The sequence below is a fragment of the Ambystoma mexicanum genome, chromosome 12 (genome assembly GCF_040938575.1).
Source record: "Ambystoma mexicanum isolate Mex_15411 chromosome 12, UKY_AmexF1_1, whole genome shotgun sequence".
Taxonomy (NCBI): domain Eukaryota; kingdom Metazoa; phylum Chordata; class Amphibia; order Caudata; family Ambystomatidae; genus Ambystoma; species Ambystoma mexicanum.
In genome coordinates, this window is record NC_090936.1 from 719,766 (window position 1) to 742,811 (window position 23,046).

The 23,046-nt window shown below is 50.4% G+C and overlaps 1 protein-coding gene across 1 annotated transcript in view; it reads left to right on the forward strand.

The window, feature by feature from the left end:
• LOC138512913 (GLIPR1-like protein 2) overlaps window positions 1-23,046 on the forward strand; it is a 161,360-nt gene that overhangs the window by 38,945 nt on the left and 99,369 nt on the right. Inside the window, exon 3 of the mRNA XM_069627682.1 lies at window positions 20,835-20,947. Within this exon, the coding sequence (XP_069483783.1) occupies window positions 20,835-20,947 (113 nt within the window). The remainder of the gene's footprint in view (window positions 1-20,834; window positions 20,948-23,046) is intronic.

Genomic DNA, 23,046 nt, shown 5'->3' on the forward strand with positions numbered 1-23,046 from the left:
TACATTGCCGCTACATGACCCAACAGTGATGTGATCTAGGAAGTTGCATGGCATCTTGACAATCATTTCCTGATATCGATGTTGAACTATGTATGGACCTAATTACCTCTGGGGCCTTTTTTTCCAGGGATAGCCCAAATGGCCTCACACAGTATGTTCATAAATATCCTGAATGCCTGTGCATGAACCATTGTCAAGACTGCGATTGGGCTGCATAGTAAGGACATGAAGACTCGTAAAAACCAGCAGTGTGAAAAGGCAACAGGTTTTAGCTTTTGAGTAGGAATGTGATCATCATTTTCCCCTTAATGGCATTACTTGGCCATAAGATGGCAACAGTTGGCAACATTGTTTTAGTACATCGACATAGCATGACAGTGCCTGGCAAATGGCTATCTAATATCTGTACAGGAGCCAAAGCGTCTGGCTGTACCAATGCCTTTTGTTAATAGGAATTGAATGCAAGTAACAGACCCAAGGACAGACATACTGCTTCTAAAGAGACTGATTGTATACTTGTTAGAACATATTTATTGCATCAGAAGTCGGTTTATAGCTGCAATTAAGTTAACTTTAAGAAGTGTCACTCAGATATCCCACTTCTAGCTCAAAGGCATCACAGCGGTTTGTATTTAGGCTAGTGTATGGGACTGGCCATAGGGAATAGTATGGCCATGAGCAGTGAACAGATGAGTAAAAAGGCAAACACCCACAGGCTGTGTCACTCCTCACATCCCATATCCCTCTTTTCTCAAGACAGCAGCATCTAATAGCTGTTTAATCTCATTTACTGGGGGTGCTTTGAGTAGTACAAGACTGGCTCGCCTGAAGTCCACCCTTCATTCTGGCAACTTGTGTTTTCTGCTAGTTCAGGACATATGTGACAAATCCTGTGGAGTCATCACTGATTCCCCAGCCAGAGATCTCCTCCCATGTGGCCAGGGGACAGCAGCTGCTACCTGATCCTGACCCTGGGGGTGGTATTATGAGGGAAGATCACATGGGAGGAGATGGCTGTTGGTGAAAGGTGGATACTCCACCAGGAGAGGCGCAGTATTCTTCCCTTCCCAGAGAGTAAGACCCCAAGAATCCCTACATTCTTGATGGCTTGTTGTCACTATTCAAGTTTCTCCCATTGTAAAACCCCCAAACCTCTTTCAGCAATACTCTAGGCAGAATACCATTCATACCTCGTATGCACATAACACACACTTATCATCTCCTGTCTCTGATGTTCTAACCAAAAATCTTAAACAAAATCACTTTAGAAGTCCCAGCAACCTTATGGATTCCAACTCCCATAAAGCCTCAAGTACTGATACAAGGAAAAAGGGGCTAATATGGATTGAAGGAAACACCAAGCGAAACATGCAGACTAGTTGTTCAATGAAGTCAGAGTGCGCAAGACACTTAAAAATGGTGTCATGGGGAGACAGCCAGGGGGCGCAGAGCATGAAGGACCTGTGAGTTTGCGCTCCGTCTGCACCGCAGGGCCTAGTGCGCTTTTAGGATCCCCGGCTGGGATTTCTAAGCGGTCCCGGAGGAGACCCCAGTCCTCTGACCAAGCCCCACCCGCCCAGCAGCTCAAGAAGCCAGCCTCCCCCAGCGCAACCCCGGAGAGAGCCGCTGTGAGGGGGAGAGACACAGCCCGCCTAACGTGACCGGCGTTCAAGGCTGGGGAGACACTTTCGTGCCCTTGCTGGGCGGGCGCTCCGGAGGTCCACAGGAGCCGCCAGCGGGGCAGGAATCACCACCCCGTGCATCTACCAAAATATCGAGGTAGCCGGGCGTTGGGGAAGGCACCCCCACTACCGTTGTCTGGAGGGAGACACCAAGTGCCAACATCCAGCACGCAGGACCCCGCGACGCGGGGAGAAAAGTCGAGGCCGTCCCGGACCCACAGCGGTCCCCCTGGCCGGAGAAGATGGGCCCGCTCCGTGCTGTTCCAAGCGCTCCTCGTCCGTCCCCCGCATGAGCACCCAGGTGCCAGGACCACAGAGGACCCAGAGAAAGCAGGCCCCGGAGGGCCGCGCACGTGAGGGGACCCACTCCAGCTGACCCCGGCCTCACAGAGGGACCCGACACCAATACAAGGTGAGGAGCTGGAGGGGGGGAAAGCGAGTTGTTGTCGTCATGGTGACTTGAGCCCCCGCTCCCTCCCTCAACCCAACTGCTCAGCTTCACACGCTGCACGGACGGTGGGGCCCAGTGGGGAGACGGCGAGGCGAGGGAGCACGGAAGTGGAGGCGGCAGGGGAGAAGTATAATACCGGACGCCCAGGCTTTGGCACCAAAACCAGTGCCCCTGAAAGGAAAGCCCTGGCCCTGACCACAGAATTCCCTTGATGTCCCGGAGATAATACCACCAACAGCCCCGACCTGAGCTTTTAGATCTATACTGGGGGAACCGGCACAGAGACACCGCCTCCCGGGTGCCCGGCCTGGCCTCGATCCTGGAGCAGACCCCACTCCCCGGAGCGATCAGCTCCCTGCAGCAGTTTCGCCGTCGGCCCCCACCCCAGTCCGAGGCCCCCGGAGCCACTATGCCTGCCGTAGGGGATCCACCCCCAACCCCACTCACTAAGGACGACCTCAAAGATATCCTCCAAGAGATTAAGGCGATCCGCACAGATATACAAGCCTCCATTGTAGACCTCAAGGGCAGAGTGGAAACCCTGGAAGACAAAATGGAGGGGATGGAAAACCATCATCTCCAGGCGGACCTCCTAGATATGAAGTATGAGGCCAGGTTAACAGACCTGGAAATGAGAGAGGAGGACATGATTCTCAAGATGGACGATTTAGAGAACAGGGAACGTCAAAACAACCTGCGCATTATGGGGGTGTCCCAGGAGAGAGGGGAGACACCTGCGGATGTGGGGAGAAAAGTTCAGGGCCTGATTAATCAACTCTTCGCACAGGAGGGGGGCAAAGATGTCCAGCTAGAAAGGGCGCACCGAGGTGGAGGAGGCGCCGGAGGTGGCCCAAGGTCCATCGTTGTGAGGTTTCTCCGCTAAAGGGAGAAAATGGAAGTATTGGAGAAGGCAAAAAGGCTGGGGAGCTTCGTCTTTGAAGGTGACACCATTAAGATATACCAAGATCTATCTGCTCTTACGCTCACACGCAGGAGAGAATGCCGCCCACTCACACAGTGACTAACAAGCCAGGACATGAGATACAGATGGTCCTTCCCGTTCGCCCTATCCTTCGAACGAGTGGGGGTGGACTACAGAGTGATTAGCGGTAAGGAGGCTACACAAGTCCTACAGGTGCTCAAGGGAGACCCTCCGGAGGAGCGAGAAGGAGCAGGAACACAGCCTAGAACAGAAGCTGATAGGGGACCGGTGGGCCCCTGGTCGACAAAGAAGAAAACAAAGGGCAGGAGAAAATTTAAAAAACCTAACACCCCACTGACGGAACGAGAACGAGTGGCTGGGACGCATCAGGACTCTAGTGACACAACCCCGGCCGGGGACATGATCTTCGACTAGGAGAACTGCGATGCACAATCATGCTTTTGCCCTGGCGGCTTGCCTGTTGGCAGGCGTCACAAACAGGGGGGGAGTGGGGAGGACGGAGGACGGGTTGGGGGAAGAAGGAATTCTCGGGCTCTCCTCGGATCCAGCATTAATGGGGGACAGGGCAGCACCCACCGAATCAGGAAACTATTGAACACCATGTATACGGGTAATGGCAGACAGTGAAAGAAAGGGCCGGGTCGAGACGATCAGACTTGGTTCACTCAACGTCAAAGGACTTAACTCCCCAACCAAGCGCTCCCTTCTGGGGCGAGAAATGAAGAACGCAGGGGCAGATGTCCTCTTCGTGCAGGAGACCAGATGGGTGAGGGGTGAGGAGAGGGCCATCCCCGGGTCGCATGTGGGCCATATGTTCTGGGCGTCCAGCACCACCAAGAAAGCCGGGGTCGGGATCCTGCTCCACAGGCACCAAAAACTAACTGAGGTTTCTCACTGGGAGAGGGAGGATGGGAGGGTTCTGGTAGTGTCCGGTAATCTCCACAACTCCAGGGTCTCCCTAGTATCCATATACTGCCCCAACATAGGTCAGAAGGAATTCATGCAAGAGGTTATGGGAGAGGTGATGTCCAGGGCGGAAGGCCTCCTGATATTGGGTGGAGACCTCAACATGTGGGCTGACCGGGATTTAGACCATAGCGGGGGGGTTACTCGACCAGGCAGTGCGGGAGGAGGTCAGGGATGGGGCCTCAGGGACCTGATGTGGGAAAAGGGTCTGGTGGACATTTGGAGGGAACGCCACCCGAGGGCAAAGGGGTACACATTTTATTCAGCAGCCCACGGAACTAGGACAAGAATAGATTATCTCTTCACAGGTAACCAATTCATGAGTAGAATAAATGCGTGTGATATTCGTCCCGTCAGTTGGTCAGACCACGATATGGTCTGGTCAGACCTAAGCATCTCCGGTTTAAGGGCCAGGGAATCTCTGTGGAAGTGCAAAGATTTCCTATTGAGGGACACCGTCTTTAGAGAAGAAATGTCATCAGCAATTAGAGAATTTTTCGAGCTAAATGACACGGGCCAAGTGGCTCAGAAAACTGTATGGGAGGCGGCGAAGGCAACCTGGAGGGGTAGGCTGATAAGTGAAGGCACCTCCAAAAAAAGGGTAAGGACCCTCCTAGCTCACAGGTTAAGGTCAGACATACTCTCCCTAGAAAGATCTGAGGGGAAGGGGGAAGGAGAGAAAGAGAGACCTAGACTTGGCGAGAGAGAAGAGACAGGAACTCGGGGACCTAGAATCGGGCAAAATAGTAGCCGGACTCCAACACCTGCGTCAGAGGTATTACGAAAAAGGGGATAAGGCCGACGCCATGCTGGCGGCCAAACTCTGAGGCCAGAGAGCGGACAGGTGGGTCCAACGAATTGGGAATGATGCAGAGGAGGAGAGTACAGACCCGGAAGGCATAGCATAGAAATGTGCTAGTTTCTATGAGACCCTATATGGGAGGGAGGGAGAAGTGGAGAGGGAGGCGCGGGAGGTATACCTCGAGAGGGTCTCTCTCCCGCCCCTGGGAACGCTGGAGTCCGCAGCCCTCGATGCCCCCATAACAGTGGAGGAGGTGCTGAAAGCCATTTTGGGCCTGAAGGTGGGAAGGGCCCCGGGGGAGGATGGATTTACCGCAGACTTCTACAAGACCTTCTCGGGCCTACTGGCGGGCTTCCTAGCGGGCCTATTCTCGAACATAATGAAGACAGGGAAGGCACCCCCGTCATTTGGTAAAGCACTGATCACAGTGATTCCGAAGGAAGAGAAGGACCCAGCGGACTGACGCTCTTATAGACCTATCTCCTTCCTCAATGTGGACGCAAAGCTATTCACGAGGATTATAGCAACGAGGCTGGACGGCCATATGCCGAACCTAATCCACTCGGATCAGGTGGGGTTTATACAGGGGAGACAGGGGGCCGACACCCTGCGTAAAACTCTACACCTCATGCGGATCGCAGCTCCGATGGGTGAGAACCCAGTCTTAGTGTCCATCAACGCCGAGAAGGCGTTTGATCGGGTCGACTGGGAGTTCCTACATGGGGTCGTAGAAAAGTTGGGGTTTGGAATAGGGATCAGACAGGCCATCAAAGCCCTATATGTGTCACCATCTACCAGAGTCACAGTCAATGGTCGCCTGTCACGTACTTTTGGCCTCCAGAGAGTGACGAGGCAGGGTTGCCCCCTCTCCCCCCTTCTCTTCGCCATGACCATGGAGATCCTTGCAGAGTACCTCAGGGGTTCCCCCATGGTGCGGGGCATAGTGGTGGGAGACCGCACCTTTAAACTCGGCCTGTACGCAGACGACATCTTGCTAAACCTGAGGGAACCCACGCGCTCAGTCCCGGCGGCCCTTCAGATAATCGACCAGTTTGGTCGTTTCTCAGGCTTCAAGGTTAATGTAGGCAAGTCGATGATCTTCCCATTTGCTTCAGACGCCGATAGGTGCATAGCTGAATTGCCCCCTCTGGGCCTCCAGGTCTGCGTGGGTGGGATGAAATACCTGGGGATCAACATTGTAAGACCTAATGAAGACCTGAGCCAGGCAAACTATCCCCCCACCCCCTGTTTGAGAAATTGTGTAGGGAAATGGAGGGTTGGGGGAAGGGGCAAATTTCATGGATGGGTAGAATAAATGCTATAAAGATGAACCTGCTCCCTAGAGTGCTCTACCTCTTCCAGATGCTCCCACTGGAGGCCCCTGAGGCATACCTCGGAGAAGCCAGGAGACGGATAGAGAAGTTTATATGGCAAGGCGAGGAGGTGTTGCACTCCCAGATCTCGATACATATCATAGGGCCGCCCACCTCCGAGTTCTTTCCGCCACCTTAGAGAAGACCCTAACAAACTGTGGGTCTACATTGAGAACTCCCTCGTAAGGCCAGTTACCGTTGGTGAATGGTTGTGGGTCCCACTAAAAAAGCTCCCGAGAAGGATTAGGGACCACCCCATTGGGAACTATGTGGAAGGCACTAGCAGGGAAGGGACACAAGGAAAGAGTCACAACATGGCCCTCCCCACTCAGTCACATATGGTCCACACCAGTTCTGGAAAAGATCCCAGGACACGAGCATTACCAGTCCTGGTTCGAAGCGGGGCTCTGTAGGGTTGGCCAACTGGTGAGGGTGGACTCCTTCATACCTATCCAGGAACTAGAGGAGGCTTTAGGTATCGGCAGACTTTCGCCACTCCTATACCTCAGACTTAAGGGAATCCTAATGAACCCAAAACTGAAGGAATGCATACAGAGGAAACTCACCCCGATGGAAAAAATATTGGACTCCCACACCGAAATCAAGGGCCTCATCTCCCTCCTGTACACTGCTCTTCTGACCCCCCCGTGAGGGAACCACCGGGAACCTCAGGAGAAAATTTGAAAGGGACCTAGGCTGCACCATCGGGGACGGTCTCTGGGGGAAACTCTGTACTAGGGCCTTCAAGACGTTGATTTCATGCCAATACAAGTCCCACGCTGTCAAGCTCCTCCACAGGTGGCAGTACGACCCGATCTCTCTAGGATGTTCCCAGACGTAGTCCCAATGTGTTGGCATGGATGTGGGGAGAAAGCCGACTACTGGCACATGTGGTGGACGTGCCACAAGGTCCAGACCTACTGGTCAAAGGTGCTTAGTTGGATTAGGGAGGCCGGGGGGGGCGACTACTGTTTGGACCCCATACTGGTGTTTTTCGGCCTGCAACACAGAGATGAGCACTGGGAAAAGTTACACACTCGCTATTGCTAGCAGCTAGAGCGGCTCGAGCCAGGACCTGGAAAAGACCAGCCCTTCCAGCAAAGAGGGAATGGGTGGCAATGGCCAAGGACATCTACTTTATGAATAAATTAACGGCCGCAATACAAGGCTCAAGTGCGCAGATCGAAACCGACTGGCTGCAATTCATGGAGGCGTTTGCCAACACAGAGGACAAGCCCTGAGGGTAGCCGAGCTTCTCCACCCGGCCCGAAACTATTTTTTTTGTGGACCCTTTTGCATGGGAGTCATGGGAGGCGATTGTATATAGTTGGCCATGGGCCCGGCTGGTGCTGCCTGAAGAGAAGACTCTTAAAATGTGGTCACTGAGTCCCGAGAATGGGGGGGGGGGGGGGGGCAGGGAGAGGGGTTGAAAGCATTAAAGCCTTATGACTCCGTTATACTTGGAAGTTGTTATGGGTGTGCGCCATATGTATACTATATGCATAGGCTTGCTTTTCTTTTTCTTGAAAACTAATAAAAACTGAATTAAAAAAAAAATGGTGTCCAGGGAGACCAGTAAGGGACGCAGGGAAATACGGCCACCTAAAAGACGGCCCCGGACCCTCCAGCATCCAGGTGATGTGAAAGGGCTGACCCGGTCTGCCACAGAACAGAGATGCAGGATGGCAGGGTAACAGGATGGGTGCTGAGCCTACACACGAAGCAAGAAGGCGCAGGCTTCAGTTGGTGAGGTGACTGGGGCACTGGCCAGATCCAGGCCAACAGGCAGTGGAGGGAGGCGACAGGGGCCTTCCCAGACACAAGGCACTGACACGCGTACACCCCTGGAGAGCGGCGGAGTTGAGCAGGGCGGGGTGCTCCACGCATGACCCATGCCAGCTTAAGGCAGCATTGAGCTGTGTAATTGGGACCCGCAAGCCCCCTATCCCTGCTGGGGCATCCCTGGGGCGCCGCACATCAGGGAGGCTGCCGGTGTGCAGGCCCTTCCGGAAAGCGCTGAGATGAGGGTGTCTAGAACAGCACCCAGCATCCCCAGCCAGCTTAGCTGGGAAAGAAGTGGAGACCTGCAGTGGCACATTTGATAAAGCCCTGGTGGGCAGCGTTGAAAGGGAAAAAAAAGAAGAAACACAGGAGAGTGCAGCCTGGGCCTGCGGTGGTGACACAGCTGCAAGGATATGCCCAGGGTGGTTCCACATCACACGGCATCCTCCCCGGGATGATGCGCACACAGCACTACCAGGGATAAGGAGCAGGCGGTGTGTGGGCCACACTGGCAGACATGAGGAAAGCACCCAGCCACTGCACTGGGGGAAGTAAGGAAGCCTGGGGCAATCAAGCACAGCAGGGGGGGGGGGGGGCATTTATCAAAGAAAATATGCATATTATCTCCAGAGTGGGGCACTTAGTCAGACCCCATCACCAGTGCCTCTGACTACAAGAAACCCACTATTTGTTTAATAGACACTGTGCACACAGGAGGATACCATGCCAGTGGCCCACCCAGTGAAGCTGGGGCGAGAGCATCGTGATGCTAACCCCCTAGCCCTGCGGTGAATACATCTAAGCAGTGGGGTGGTGGAGGTGCCCTCCCTGTCTTGGGCGGAGGACACAGACTTCGGTGCCTGTGGCTTTGGGCTGGGAGCAGTCTTCCTTTGCGGGGGATCCCTGCCCTGTTGAAAGGCATATCTACATCTACCGACACTGCTGCAGGCCCTAGTGAGGACAGTCCCCGGTTGCTTGCTGGAAGGGGAGTGAGGGGTGGGCCCTCTGGTGTCCCCTGGGAGCCACCATGAGAGAACGGGCGCCGTGCCAAAGCTCAGTGCGCAGATGACCCAAGGAAGTGGTTGAGAGCCAAGATACTCCACTGGCCCACCGAAAGGATACTCTGGGGACGGAGAAGGAAGACCCGGGAGAGGAGGGCAGTGGGAACCCTCAAGGGGAGAGAAGAAAGCGTAGGCTGCTGGACATTGGTCTTCAATGGGAAGGGGGCCTGGGTGTGGAGTCCTCAGAGCACAATCTTAAGTTGGCATACAGGCAATTGTAGAGGAGAAGTACGTGCCTGTTGGAGCCCTTGGCAGTGGAAGAAGGCTATGCCAAGAAGGACTTGTGTGCCGGAGCCATGGACAATTGCGACTAGGAGGCCCAGTGGAGCTGTGGCGGGGAGGCTGCTGGAGGGGTTTGATGTCCCGAACTTTGCCACAAAGGATGACATTGGAAGTTTTTTGGTGAAAATAAAAGTGCTCAGGGGAGATCTGCAAGCGTCTTTGGCTGACCTTATGGTGAGGGTGGGCATGGTAGAAAGTAAGATTTAAAGCCTGGAGAATAATCAACTCAATGCTGATATGGTTGCAATGCACCTGGATGCTCGAATGACGTAGTTGGAGTTATGTCAGGAAGAAGTCACCATGAAGATGCACAACTTGTAAAACAGGGAGAGGAGGAACAACATCTGCATACTGGCTTTGAGGAAAGCAGATGGGGAAACCCCCTTTCAAGAGGAGCGCAAGGTGCAAGGCATCGTCAACTTACTGTTTGAGGCAGAATGGGGCATAGAGGTGCAATTCGAAAGGGCGCATAGAGGCGATAAGCTGTATCGCAACGGGCCGCGATCCTTCTTTGCTAGATTCACAAGGTATAAGGACAAGGAAGTGGTGATAGCGAGAGCACAGACAAGACAAGATCTGTAATTCGAGGGCTCCCGCATAGCAGACTACCAAGCCTCGTCAAATCTAACGTCTCTCGCAGAAGACCGCTCGCTAAGTGGCTAAACGAAAAAGGGATCAGGTAAAGGTTGGCCTTCCCGTTTGCCCTACAGTTCGAGATGGATGGAATAGACTATCGAATTTCATCGGCGGAGGAAGCAGATCAAGCCCTGAGTCACCTTACCTCGGACTCTGATGCACTGCTAGAACAACCAGTGGGCTAGGCTAAAAAGAGGGGGAAGCAGGAGTCACAGCCAAACCTCCATAGGTGCCGGAGAGGATAAAGTGGGTGCAAATAGATGCATCTCAATGGCTCGTCCCTACAAAAGACCACATGAGTCTACTGGCGAAGGAGAGGTGGAAATGGAACATATGTTGCTGCCGGCATGAAGCAATGTAAGAAGCAGACTGCTTGGTTTTTGTTAAGATGCTGGAGGGGAGGAGTTTGCTTTCCTCCACAGGTAGCCCTCAGTGGGAAGAAGGGTGTCTCAGAAGCATACACTGGCGTTTGCAGTATACAGTTTATACATTTAATGTTTTGGGTGAGTGAGGTAGTTTTTTGGGTGGCAGGTGTAAGCAGTGGGCTCCATCAAGGGAGATACCAATTCTTTGCAGTAAAGCAATGAGGGGCTGCTAGTTATGTACAGAGAAGGGAGGTGCGGGAAGGCCTACAAGGAGATGGAGACTAGCACAGTGGGGAGGAGTCTTGCCGTGGGTCTCTGAATGTTAAAGGACTGAACTCGCCCACAAAAAGGTCTTTGGTGGCACACACATTTTGCAATGCAGCCCTAAATGTACTGTTCCTACAAGAAACCAGATTGGTGGAAGGGGAGGAGAGGCTGTTACGAGGTGCCAGAATTGGGCAAGTTCACTCGGCGTCAGGGCCGGCAGAGTGGGAATAATACTACCTAAGCAGCGGCGGTTAGAAGAGTGTGTCATTGCGAAATTGAAGGAGGGACGCTTGCTTATAATGCAGGGTATTTTAGATGGGATGAGGGTTGTACTGGCGGCACTCTATGCCCCAAACCAAGGCCAGGCGGTGGGCATCCCGGGGGCCATAGATGCAATATTGGCCACCACGGGAGACCTGTATATTATAGGTGGTGAATTTAACTCATGGGCGGATGAAAGGCTGGACAGAAGGTCCATTAGGGATTTGCACCCCCCCTCACGGGTGGAAAGCAGCGGGATGGGCACCTGGGTCATGCAGTTGTGGCAGGTGGATTGGTATGATATATGATAAGTAATTCATAACGCGCCTGTACACAGTGTTTCTAGGCGCGACAAGACAAGTAAGAGGAGACAAAGGGGGACAAAACAAACAATCTTACTTGCCTTGTGTCATTCAGGTCGTGCCAGTGCAAGGGGAAGGGAGAAGAGCAGTGCCAGGGGAGAGAAGGGGAGAGTGCAATAAGCAAAGCTCAAGTAAGTGCAGCTGGGGTGGCCGGCTCTAAGTAAGTGAAAGGAGGCAGGGGACTGAAGGGTTGCAGATAAGTCCTGAGTGCGCAGTAGGCCCGGAGGCATTGCATGGGGCTACTGGTCGTGAAGCAGCCTGGTCCCCATAAGGTTCAGAGGGTGGCCAGACAACCAGTTAGCACAGCAGATAAGATCATCAGCAGGGGAGAGAGAGAGAGGCAGATGCGAAAAGCAAGGTCTTGAGTTGCTTCCGGAACCTGAGGTGGTCCTGCTCAAGTTTGAGAGAGGCAGGTGAGGAGAGAGATCTACTTCCCACTCTCTGCCTGGAGAAGTGTCTGACCCTCAGAGATTTGGAGGTGGATGGGCGGAGGGCTCAAAAAGTAAAGTGCTTTAGGTGAGAGAGTTGGATATAGTGTGGTCCAAGTCCTCAGAAAGCCTTGTGGACAGTGCAGAGGGTCTTGAACTTGATTCTTGCAGCCACCGAGGGCCAGTGGAGAGATTTCAGTGCTGGAGAAATACGATCCCTGGGCCTGAGGCCAAGGACAGGTCTTGCAGTCCTGGATTAGTTGTAGAGGGCAAAGAGTTGAGGCAGGAAGATTTAGAGAGAGGCTGTTGCAGTAGTCCAGCCTAGAGAGAAACAGGGCTCCGGAGACAGTGAGCTTCTGGTGGAAAGTGAGAAAAGGAAGAATACCTCTGGAAGTGGGACTTCTTAGAGAAGTTCGTGATGTGAGGAGAGAAGGAGATGGTGGAGTTGAAGATGACACCAAGTTCTTTTGCCTCGCAGGAATGCACAGGTAGAGGGCCCCAGGAGGATGGCCAGAGAGAAAGAGGGGAAGGCAGGAGCAGGGGTCCCAATGAGATGGATCTCAGTCTTACTGGCATTAAGGCAGAGATCGTTGAAGGCAGAGCATTCCTGAATCTTCACGGATAGACAGTCAGGAATGAGCGAGAGAGGAGGCAGAGGGGACCCTGCAGGAGAGCTGAGTGTCAAATGCATAACACTGAACATTAGGAGAAAATATAGAGATAAGGTGGGCCACAGGTGCCAAGTAAAGGTTGAAGAGCCTCGGTGAGAGGTTAGAGCCCTGGGGTACACCACATGTGGAAAGGGAGGTGGTGGAGAGAAAATACTCCAGTTGGACCTGCGAGGTTCGATCAGAGAGGAAGGAGGTCAACCAGGCTAGGGCCTGATCCGTGATGCCCAGGTTGTCACGGAGACGATTAATCAGGATGGCGTGGTTGACCGTGTTGAAGGCAGAGGAAAGGTCAAGGAGGATGAGGACAGAAAGAAGGCTAGAGTCGATATTAGAGAGCAGGTCTTCATGGGTGTTCAGGAGAGCAGTTTGTGTGCTTCCCTAAAGCTAGACTGATGGTCATGGAGACAACCAACAGATTCAGTATGGATAAGCTGGGAGATGGCCAGCTTTTCCAGGCGTTTACCCAGGAAAGGAGTGATAGAGATAGGGCGGTAGTTTGCTGAGAAGGATAGGCAGAAGGGTTCTTAAGGAGGAGGTGCACAAGGGAGTGCTTTAGGGCAGAGGAGAAAGTTCCAGTGTCATAAGAGTGATTGCAGAAATCGACCAAGGCTGGAGCGAGGGTGTTGATGTGGTCCTTGATGGTTCTGGAGGCGCAGGTGAGCACCTGCTTGGACGACCCTTTCATAGATCGGACTTGTCTAGAAACATTGTCAGGAGTGAACACAGGGAAAGAAGAGAAAGGAGGAGGAGAGGGCGAGGCAGCCTGAGAGGGGCTGAGAGAGGTAGAGGGATAGAAAGAGAAGAGAGAGGGCAGGATGTCCTGAGTTTTAGTGGTGAAATGAGAAGCCAGTGCCATGCAAAGGGCCCGGGAGGGAACAGGAGAGGTGGAAACTGCAACAGGATTGGCCAGCTACTTGCAGATTTTGAAGAGTTCAGCCGTGCAGTTAGAGGCCCCCGAGACACAGGCTTGGATGTAGGCTCTATTCTTGGACAGGACAGAGAGTCTGTATTGCCTTTGGAGCAGGCGGCAGGCCAGTTTGTCAATGGATGCATATGGAAATGGATACCCCCGGGGAAGAGGGTGTCAGGGTTCGAGGAAGCCAGGGTTCAAGGTCTTGTGTGGGTGGGAGTTCATGCAGACTTGTGTACAGGGGGCTGGGAAGAAAAGACAATACACACAACTTTCCTTAACCACCTTACTGCTACGTCCCCCTTTCTACTTGTGGGACATTCCGTCCATTGGGACGGGACCAGAGCATTTTTTAAACATCAACCAATGTACTTTTTGTCCTTTTTATTTTTACACGGGGCCACCAGACGTGACCATAGCCCCGCCCATCTGAGTTCTGCCCCGCGCATCGCCCTTCAGTCCCTTCTCTGCGCGGTCGAGGTTGAACGCACTTGCATCACAGGGAATATATATTTTTTTTGTTCCCTTGTCCTTCATTCCTGCTCTGGTTCCACGGTCATCTCTTCTTCCATCTATGCCAGAGCATATGGGATTTGTGTCCTGTTCATCCTGCAAACATGGCTACATCACTGATAGCGTATCCCCACTCTCTTTGCCTGGAGTGCTTAGGCCCGGAACACGGTTGGGACTCGTGCTTCTACTGCGACTCCCTCTCTGTCCGGGCACTCCAGCGTGGGCTTGCCAGGTGGGAGGATGTGTTTCAACACGTTCCTCCATCTCATTTACAGCAGTTCATTGAAGAAATAGGAAACAACTAGTATGTTTGTTCCTTTGCAGGGCACCCCAGCCAGGAGCTCTATTACCAGGGATCTCCCTGAGGTGTCCCGAAAGGGACCTAACAGGCATACCAGAGTTTCCTCAGAGGACCCCTGCAAAGGGGCTGCCACAACCGGATCTTCCTCCGAGGTTCCCCTTTGGGGGCTAAAGTTAGGCCCAGTTCCTCTGGCGCTGTTTTCACCAGGGAAAAGTTATTTTTACGTAAAATAGGAGGGGCACTCCTGTTCTTTAATGAACCATTGAAAATATCAAATGTTAACGTTGGTTCCTGTATAGATGTAGGTACACTTAAATTGTTTCAGGTGCAATGGGGTTTTAACTCCTGGCCCTTGGAGATCACCTCGAACAAAATACCTATATAACCTATATATGTACAGCAGTGCATAGGGGTTGCCTGTTGGTGACAACAGGGTATATAGCTGTTTTCACGAGGTCAGCCCTGAGGTTTCCACATATGGAACTAACTGTACTGAGTCTCGGCTCGAGGTCCCTCTAAAGGTGACTAAACATACTGGGGTTGTCCCCGAGTTTCCCCTTCTGACCAGCAGGATTGAGGAGCCCCTTTGGGGGTTCTGGCTTTAGGGGGTAACTCTAAGCCTTCTCACAATCAGACATGTCGTAGAAACGATCCTACTGAGGGGGCAAAGGAGCCAGCTATGCACTGTAGTCCTTCCAGTAGAGGTTCCTCCACTTGGGGCTAATTCACAAGCAGTCCCTAAGGTGTCTCTTGAACCGGCTATGAGGAGGCTCCTTGTCTCAAGGCTAAAACGGAACTGACTCCCCTGTGGTGACTACGGCCTCACTTACACCTGTGATGCAGTTTGCCTCAGGCATTGTCAAAATGGCGGTCCAACCCCTGCGGTCCACGGTGGCCATTTTGACTACCTCTTACACCACCGTTCAGCACAACTGGTGCTGAGGGGCCTTTTTTGGGGGCACAGAAGCTTTTTCGTCATTTGTGTAAAATAAAAAACCTGTTCCGCCCTCCATTGGATTGGCGTGCTGGGACTCTGCTGCTGCATACAATCTCGTTCCCTCCTGCGTCAGCACTTTTAATCTACATGGATCCAATCGATGGGGGACCATCCGGGCAACCAGTGTCTTTGCGATCCTGGGGGTATGCCTCTTCCGAGTGGCCTCTGCCCATCCCAGCGTCTAGACCGTCATTTGAGGGCGTGTTTTTGGCAAGTTTCAGATGCTTATGCATTCTGTTTCCATGAAGGCGTACTTTAAGTTTTTTTTTTAAGGAGATGTATCCTAAATCGCCTGAACCGGCTCCTGCTCCGGCAATCCCCTTGCAGGTTCCGGTAATGCACCTCCTCCACCTTTCCCTGTGGGGCCTCTGCCCCCACTGCTACCTCTGCCTCCACTTTCCCCTGTGGAAAAGTCTCTGATTGTTCAGTCAACCAAGCCTAAAGGGCCTGAGGCTCCACATGTAGCAGATCAGACTTCTCACTGGAGGAGGACCAGGTGCACCGGGACGGAGATGACCCACCCTGCTCTATTAGAGCCTTTCGCGACTGGGTGCTTGATATGGCACTGCTAGACATCAATGCCCAAGCCCCGGCTCCACTCTTGTCGACACAGGAGTGCACCGGCCTGTTCCTTCAGAGGGATGCTCTGGCTGAGGCCATAAGGTCTGGGGGACAAACCTCATTCCAGGCAGCACTTCATAAGAAATTTGACGCTCGCTAGGAGCTTTCCAAGGAGGATAAGCTTGTTGGTGCCAAGGGTAAGAAGGCTTTTCCAATTCTTCTCTTCAGCTGCGTCAGGCTTATATTGAGCTTATCCTGGCGGCTGCTAATATCAAACTGGAAGGAGCTTGCCAAGTTTCAGGAATGTATTCCTCCTGACAGGCTCGAAGTCTTCAAGCAGCAGGGGCTATATTTAAAACCGGCAAGATTGAGGGGCCTCCTCCAAAAGCTCTGGCTACGGGGGGGGAGTGACCCTAAGCCTTCCCACAAACAGTCTTGGGGTCAAACCGATCAAGCTGAGGGGGCAAAGAAGGAGGGAAAAAGCCCTGTTTTCAAGTACGGGCCCAGCTGAGGTTCCCTCACAGAGGGCTAATTCATCTGCAGAATCCAAAGGAGCTCAAGTGCCCTAAATCTGTCAGTACCAGCTCTGCCGAGGCTCCCTCATCGAGGGCTAATTCTTCTGCGGAATCCAAAGGAACGCAAAAGCGTTCTAGTCTGCCAGTACCGGCTCTGCTGGAGTTCCCTGTCACATTGATAATAAAAAAAAAACAATTTAAAAGCCCCTGAAACAAGTTCCTTCCTTTTTAGGGTACCCCAGCCAAGGAACTCCTCCCCGGGATCTTCTGGTTCCAGGGGGGGCCCAAGTGGCCCTGGTACCAGGTTTTTCCCTGAGGTGTACCAAAAAAAGGATCTAACCCGTATTCCGGAGTTCGCTCCGAGGACTCTGTCAAGGCGCTGTCAAGAACGGATATTCATCCGAGGTTCCCCCATCGGAGGGCTAAGGTTAAGCCCAATTTATCTGGGGTTGGTTAACCAGGGTTATTCCTGAGGTTTCTAAGCCTGGAACTAAATGCACAAGCCTAGTTTCGAGGTTTCCTATACAGTGACTAAAGGCACTGGGGTTATCCCTGAGGATCCCCTACTAGGGGCTATATTTAAAATCAGTCTTGTGGTCGAACTGACCATGCTGAAGGCTTCAAGTACCAGCCCTGCGTAGGTTCCCTAATTGTGGGTTAATTCTTCTTCAGCATCCAAAGAGCTCAAATGGTACCACCCATGCAGCCTCTCAGGTGAGAAATGGCCACTCAAATCCCTCGATCGCTACACCACCCGAAGGCAGGCGTACAAACAATTGTCCAAAAGGAATTGCAGCGCAGAGGTGGGTTTGCATGTCGGATTTAAAGGTGCGTGTACGCAACCAGGGTTCTGATCTAACTTAGGGGTGCGAGCATGCAGTTTTTCTGAGTTTTACCAGGGTTACGAAATATCGGCCACATGTTGTCGGGGTGCTGGCAACTGTTTTGGGGGACACAGCGTACATAATGACATACATCGCAAGTATCTCAAAGGAAAATTGACTAGCTGTGTTCAGAGCAGCCAGACACTCTTGACAATAGGCTTTGTTCTGTGGTAGGATCATTTTAGGATTGTACTGTTAAACTGATAACCGACAAACCTATTCAAATTATGGGCAAACCAATGTAAAGTACTGTAGTGACGCACGTTTATAATGTGTGTTTGCTACAATACTCTTGGATTACAGTCAATACTCCCCAATCATGTGCACCTTCAATTCCTGCACTCCCTGCATTCCCTGGCACCTGGCCTCCCCTTTGCACTTGCCTAGCCCCTGGGGCCCTCTCCCCATCCCACCCCACAGCACTCACATGCTCCCTACTCTGCCTGCACTCCCATTCCCACCCCACATTATATAGTATTCCGCTTCGACCGGCACTTCCTCACCTCCCCACTCTGTCCCACTTCTTGTTACTGCACTTGCATGATCTGAATGACACAAGTCCTAGTAGGACCGTTATGGTTAACTTTCATTCCTGTTCCCCTCCCCCTTCTTTGGCTTGTGGCGCGGGTGCCTTGAAACACCTTTTGGTGTATAGGCGCTTTATAAATATCCAATAAATAAATAATAATAAAAAGGTATTGGGACCAGCAGTGCTAAAACACAAGTTGTGGATTAAGCCTATGGGCGTATGGTGCGCTGTAAGCATTAAATAATAATAAGATAACACTGAACAGTTGAGGTTCCTTTAATTTCTATCAGAGTTGCACAGACCCGTGCTCATTTTAGAGCAGCCTAGGAAGCAGAGACTGATCAAGCTGTTGTCTGGAGCTTACGTGTTAATAACATTGTTTAATGTAGCTTGAACAGGGAAAGTAACTAAAGTAAATGTAGAATGTGTTTGGCAGGCTTTTGTGAAAACATTGGGCCCGATTCATGGAAAACTGCACAGAAATCCTGCAACGCCTGCACACCGAGAACGCCACTGCGCGAGCCTGCGCGCATAGGTTTTTCTGCATGCTCTGCGTATTCATGGATTGTTTGCGCAAAGTAACCGTATACGCAAGTCGTGGCCGAAATGCCCTGACATGCCTCCAAGCAAACCAAAAACAGCCACCTTTGCGTTCTCCCCAGGCACAAAAACATGCATCCTTAAAACATTGTGTGGGGTCCCCCGCAAGCAGGCCTGCATTCCAGGGACCCTGCGCGGGGGCCCCAGTAACTGTTATCGGCACCCCGACAACATGCGTACCATTTATTGTAACTCGGGTAAAACTCAGAAAATCTGCTTGCAAATCCTTGTAAACCAATCTTGCACTCCGCTACACTGAGTATGAGCACTGCTAAGTTAGATCAGAACCCCAGTTGCGTGCACGCACCCCTAAATCCAACACCCAATCTTACATCTGTGATTCCTATGTGTCTGTATGCCCGCCTCCGGGTGGGGGATAGTATAAGGGCTTTGCGTAGCCATTTCCCTGCTGGGAGGTTGTGCGGTCGATCCCTGAACACATATTGTTCTGCGCAATAGTGGGCATGCAATGGACTGCTTGCAGGCCATGCCTCGTAACACCCACTTTTTTGCATGTTCTTCCACATTTTTGGTGTTCCGTCCTCTGTGCAAGCCACGCACACGCTCTGCGTGGTGTCTTGCGCAAGGCACTCAGCCGCTCACAGGGGCCGTGCCGAGCTGCCACGAGATCCTGCGCATTCAATTCCATGGATCGACGAATGGGATTACGCATGCAGTTTGGCACGCAGTTTCCCCATTTTCCATGCTAATAATTCCATGAATCGGGCCCATTGTGTGTTGATAGAGTGATCAGTGAAGTGCACACACACACACACTGGAATTTTGAAGCAGGAATAACATGCATAATAATGAATTCGCAAAGAAACATGTCTGAATAATTGGACTTTTCACAATATACATCAGGAAAAAGCAGGGACGTCATTTTGGGGTCGCCAGGGGGTCACCAGGGGGTCACAATTGCGATCCCTGAGGTATCCCTTGCTATCCCTAGAAAAAAAAGTTTTAAAAAAAGTGTTTTTTTATTTTTTCAAATGCAAGCTCCTGGACTGCGGCCAGCGCCATGTGGCTCTTTGCTTCTGGAGTGGCTGGTATTCTTGTTCAGTCCTCTTAAAATAAAATGAAAAGGGGTTCCACAAGTATAACACTTTCAGCAGTGACCCTAAATAAGAAAGAATATGAATACCATATAATGTGCCTATCTGGAATGCTATACAATAATTGCTAGACTCATTAAAGGTTTATTTCAGGCACACTTCGGGGGGGTGGTCCCTGAATTAGTCTGTTCTTAAACACCTCAACTCAGCCTTTCATCCTTCTGAGGTCGATAAATGAGTACCAACACAGGTTGGGTGATATTGTATGTATATTGTTTCTTAAAGCGCTTAAGCGTAAGTGCTATATAATAACACATCATTATCATTTGGCCATGGACGTCTGCTTGCATTCACAGTAATTTGGTGATATGGCTTATACACAGTGATCTTAATGATACATATGGTGAACCATTCTTGTATGAAATGTATATCGCATTATAGTGATATCGTAACCATATTTTTCGTAGTGTACATAGGAACAATGCTATATGATGCCACTTCCTGTTTTGTCAAGGGTGAAAGGTCGTGTTCCATCACTTCCCGCGATATCACTTCAGGGTGGGGTCAAATGACATCACTTCCTGTGGTGTCATCAGAGGTCAAGGGTCGGTTGATGTCACTTCCGCTACCCCAGGCATTTTGGTGAAATGACGTCCCTGGGAAAAAGTGTTAGATGGCAAAAATAAGTTTGAACTAATAGTCTCACATAAAACTGTACAGGCTCCTACATTTCGCAATTAGCAGGTATACAATTGTGTAGGTTATTTAAAGGAATGTGAACATGCAAGCAGGGTCTCGATCTCCTATACACTTTAGAAAAGCAACCGAGTTCTCACTTGACTATTGATGCTTGGCACCAAAATGTTAGTGTTCAAAAATTGTGCATGGCCGACAATAGGCTATTTTTTAAAAGCATGTCCTCTGTGATGATGGGAGGTGGCCAACCTGCACTATTAACATTGGAACTCTACGCTTTGGCGCAAATGGGGCCAAACATATAGAAACCTTTACTGCACTTTGAAATGAAGGGCCCAATTCGTGCAATGTTTAGCGGGTGCAAAGTGCCTTTGCGCTGCTGTGAATCGGAGTGTTTGCACCGCGCTAAAGGTTCCATGCATCGGGCCCGAGGGGTGTGTGCACCGGTAGGGAAGCCCGCTTACGTGACTTTGGAAAGTTCTTTGCATGTTTACTGCTGCCATGCCTACTGTCCACAGAAGATGAAATGGGGTGCCATTCTTCATAAAAACCCGTCAGAAAGTACCCTCTTCCAGTTGGTTCCTAGACATAAAATCGAAATCAATAAAATCGAAAGTCAAAATGTCGAAAAAATAATCTCGAAAAAAAAAAAGTCGAATTTTTTTTTAATACGTTTTTTATTCGAAATGGGGGGGTTCCCCCCCAACCCCCCTTTTTTCTATTTTTTTTTTATTTTACCCCTTTTTTTTACTTACCAAACCCAAAAAAAATATATAAATAATAAAAAAACAAATTCGACTTTTTTTTTTTCGACATTATTGATTCGACTTTTTTGTCATTCGACTTTATTTTTTCGATATTATGACTGGACACCCTTCCAGTTTGGTCTGTTTTCATGTACTTTATGTTAATACAAATTAAAAGCTATTTCTTTGTCCTAGGTTGTTCGGGCTGAAACATTCAAAGTTGGCTGTGCTGTTCACTTTTGCCCAGCCATCGAACATTATACGTTTGGTTATTACAAAAAGATTGTTGTATGCAACTACGCACCAGCGTAAGTATAGTGCATTTTATGGTTAGAAGTATTTTAGGTTTTGCTTACACCTAGCTTGGTACAGTTTGCAACTTGTTTGGCTTACTAGCAGTTTATGCTTTCCACCAAGCACAACCTATTGCCTAACCTTATACTACCCACAGGGCTTCATACACCTGCCCAGTGTCTTAGTCCTCCGCCGGAGGAGAGGGCCATGAGCAGCTGCTCACCTCATGCCTTGACTTTTTCCAAGTACTCTTAGCAAGGTTTTCTACAACAGTGGTTTCTTCATTTCCAGAGTCTTTTTGCTGACATTCTTTTTCTGACCCTTTGTGCTGCATGGCCGCTGTTCCTTGCACAGAGTACTTTGTTGTGTTTCTGTTGCCCATGTGCAAAGGCGGGGAAATGGCACACATGACAATGAAACTTGGTGTTCAGAGAAAATGACTTTATTTTTACACTTTCATTGCATAAGGATCGGAAACACGCCTACAGAAGGCGATCTCAACATAAACATGTTTTTTTCTTCCAAGAAGATTAACACCTTAAACCTATCTATCTGAAATCCTAAAGTTCTTAACCTTATCTTGTAAATCCCAAAGTAGAGGCCAATGAAAAGTCCAATTCCTAAAATGGATACGGAAAAGTGTTTGGCAAGTGTTTGGCCATCTGCAGTGTACTACGCTGCTACTGTGCTGTGAAACCCTCCTTCAACATCAAGCCGGCGAAAAAACCTGCACTATCCCTTTGGGGCATAGAATCCGGGAGCTATGAGAAAGCGTAGCAAAAGTGTTTGGCCGCCTGCCGTGTACTACGCTGCTTCTGTGCTGTGGAATCCTCCTTCAACATCAAGCCAGCGAGAAACCTGCACTATCCCTTTTAGAAGACTGGGGCTTAAAATCCAGGAGCAACGAGAAAGCGTAGTGAAAGTGTTTGGCAAGTGTTTGGACGTGTGGCGGCTGTGGGGCCCCATTCGAGCAAGATGCTGGAAGTCCATACAGGATCTTTTCTACGCAAGTAAGCTTACGTACAGCTTATGTTCCCCACGTCTATGACGGTATTCCTGAGATTCATTTAATTCTGCTCGCGTATACCTTGTGACTCTACATTGCTCGGCGACGAACAGTACAACGACCAGAGCAGGTGACGGGTTCGTCGCCTGTGTTTTTGCTAGCTATCGGGCAGTTTAGCTGTATTAGCCTACTTATCTCAGCTGAAGTGATATGGTGCTCAGTTGAGGTGACTGCTGGCGCCTATGCCTTTGAGCCTCTTCTGGTTTTCAACACGCTATAGTCTGCTCTGATTAGCAGCAATATTCCCTCTGAGATAATAGCAAGAATGAAAGTAACTCAGGTGAGGTGACTGCGGGTGTTTTGCCTTTGAGCCTCATCCTCCTGTAATTGTGAGTTGTGGGTTATTTAGTGCCAGTATAATTGGCTGTAATACCGCTCTGTCTGAATTTTGTTGGAGCTCCACTATATAGTGGTGCAGTTTGGACAAGATGAAATTACGCAATAAACAGAAGACGAGTTGAAAAAACAAAGGTTGTGCCAAATCAAGTCCTGATGGACAAGGAAGATGTGGCAAAGAGTACAACAACAACAACAATTACTAACTACTTCTCTGGCCTAGGTGCTATTGTAGAAATTCATGAGGAACCACGGGACTTGGTCGAATGTGTTGAAGAATGTGCACTACGGCGGAACTAGACAATAATAATTCTTTGTTAAACCTCTGCTATAGTTTAGAGGGTCAAATCACAGAATAAGAAAAAGCTCCCACCGCGAATCCCCTTCAATTCAGTGATAAGAATCGTGATACTGTCAGAAATCCTCAAATACACAACAGTCTGAATTGCCAGATGATTACAACAATGCTCTCTTGCTCTCCTCGACTCACGGGTCTAATTGACGAAACTCCCGTTAGCACAAATGATGATCAGGTGATCAATATGTCACATAATAACTAAACTAAGGAAGAAAGCCTGTACTATAATACATTTAAAGACATTGAGGCGCATAATGTGGCAGCAAGTTTTGCTTTAAAAATATTGCTAAAACTAATGCACAGTATGGAGGGCCAGGTTCAAATAAATGAAAGTTGCTGGTGCACTTGGGAAA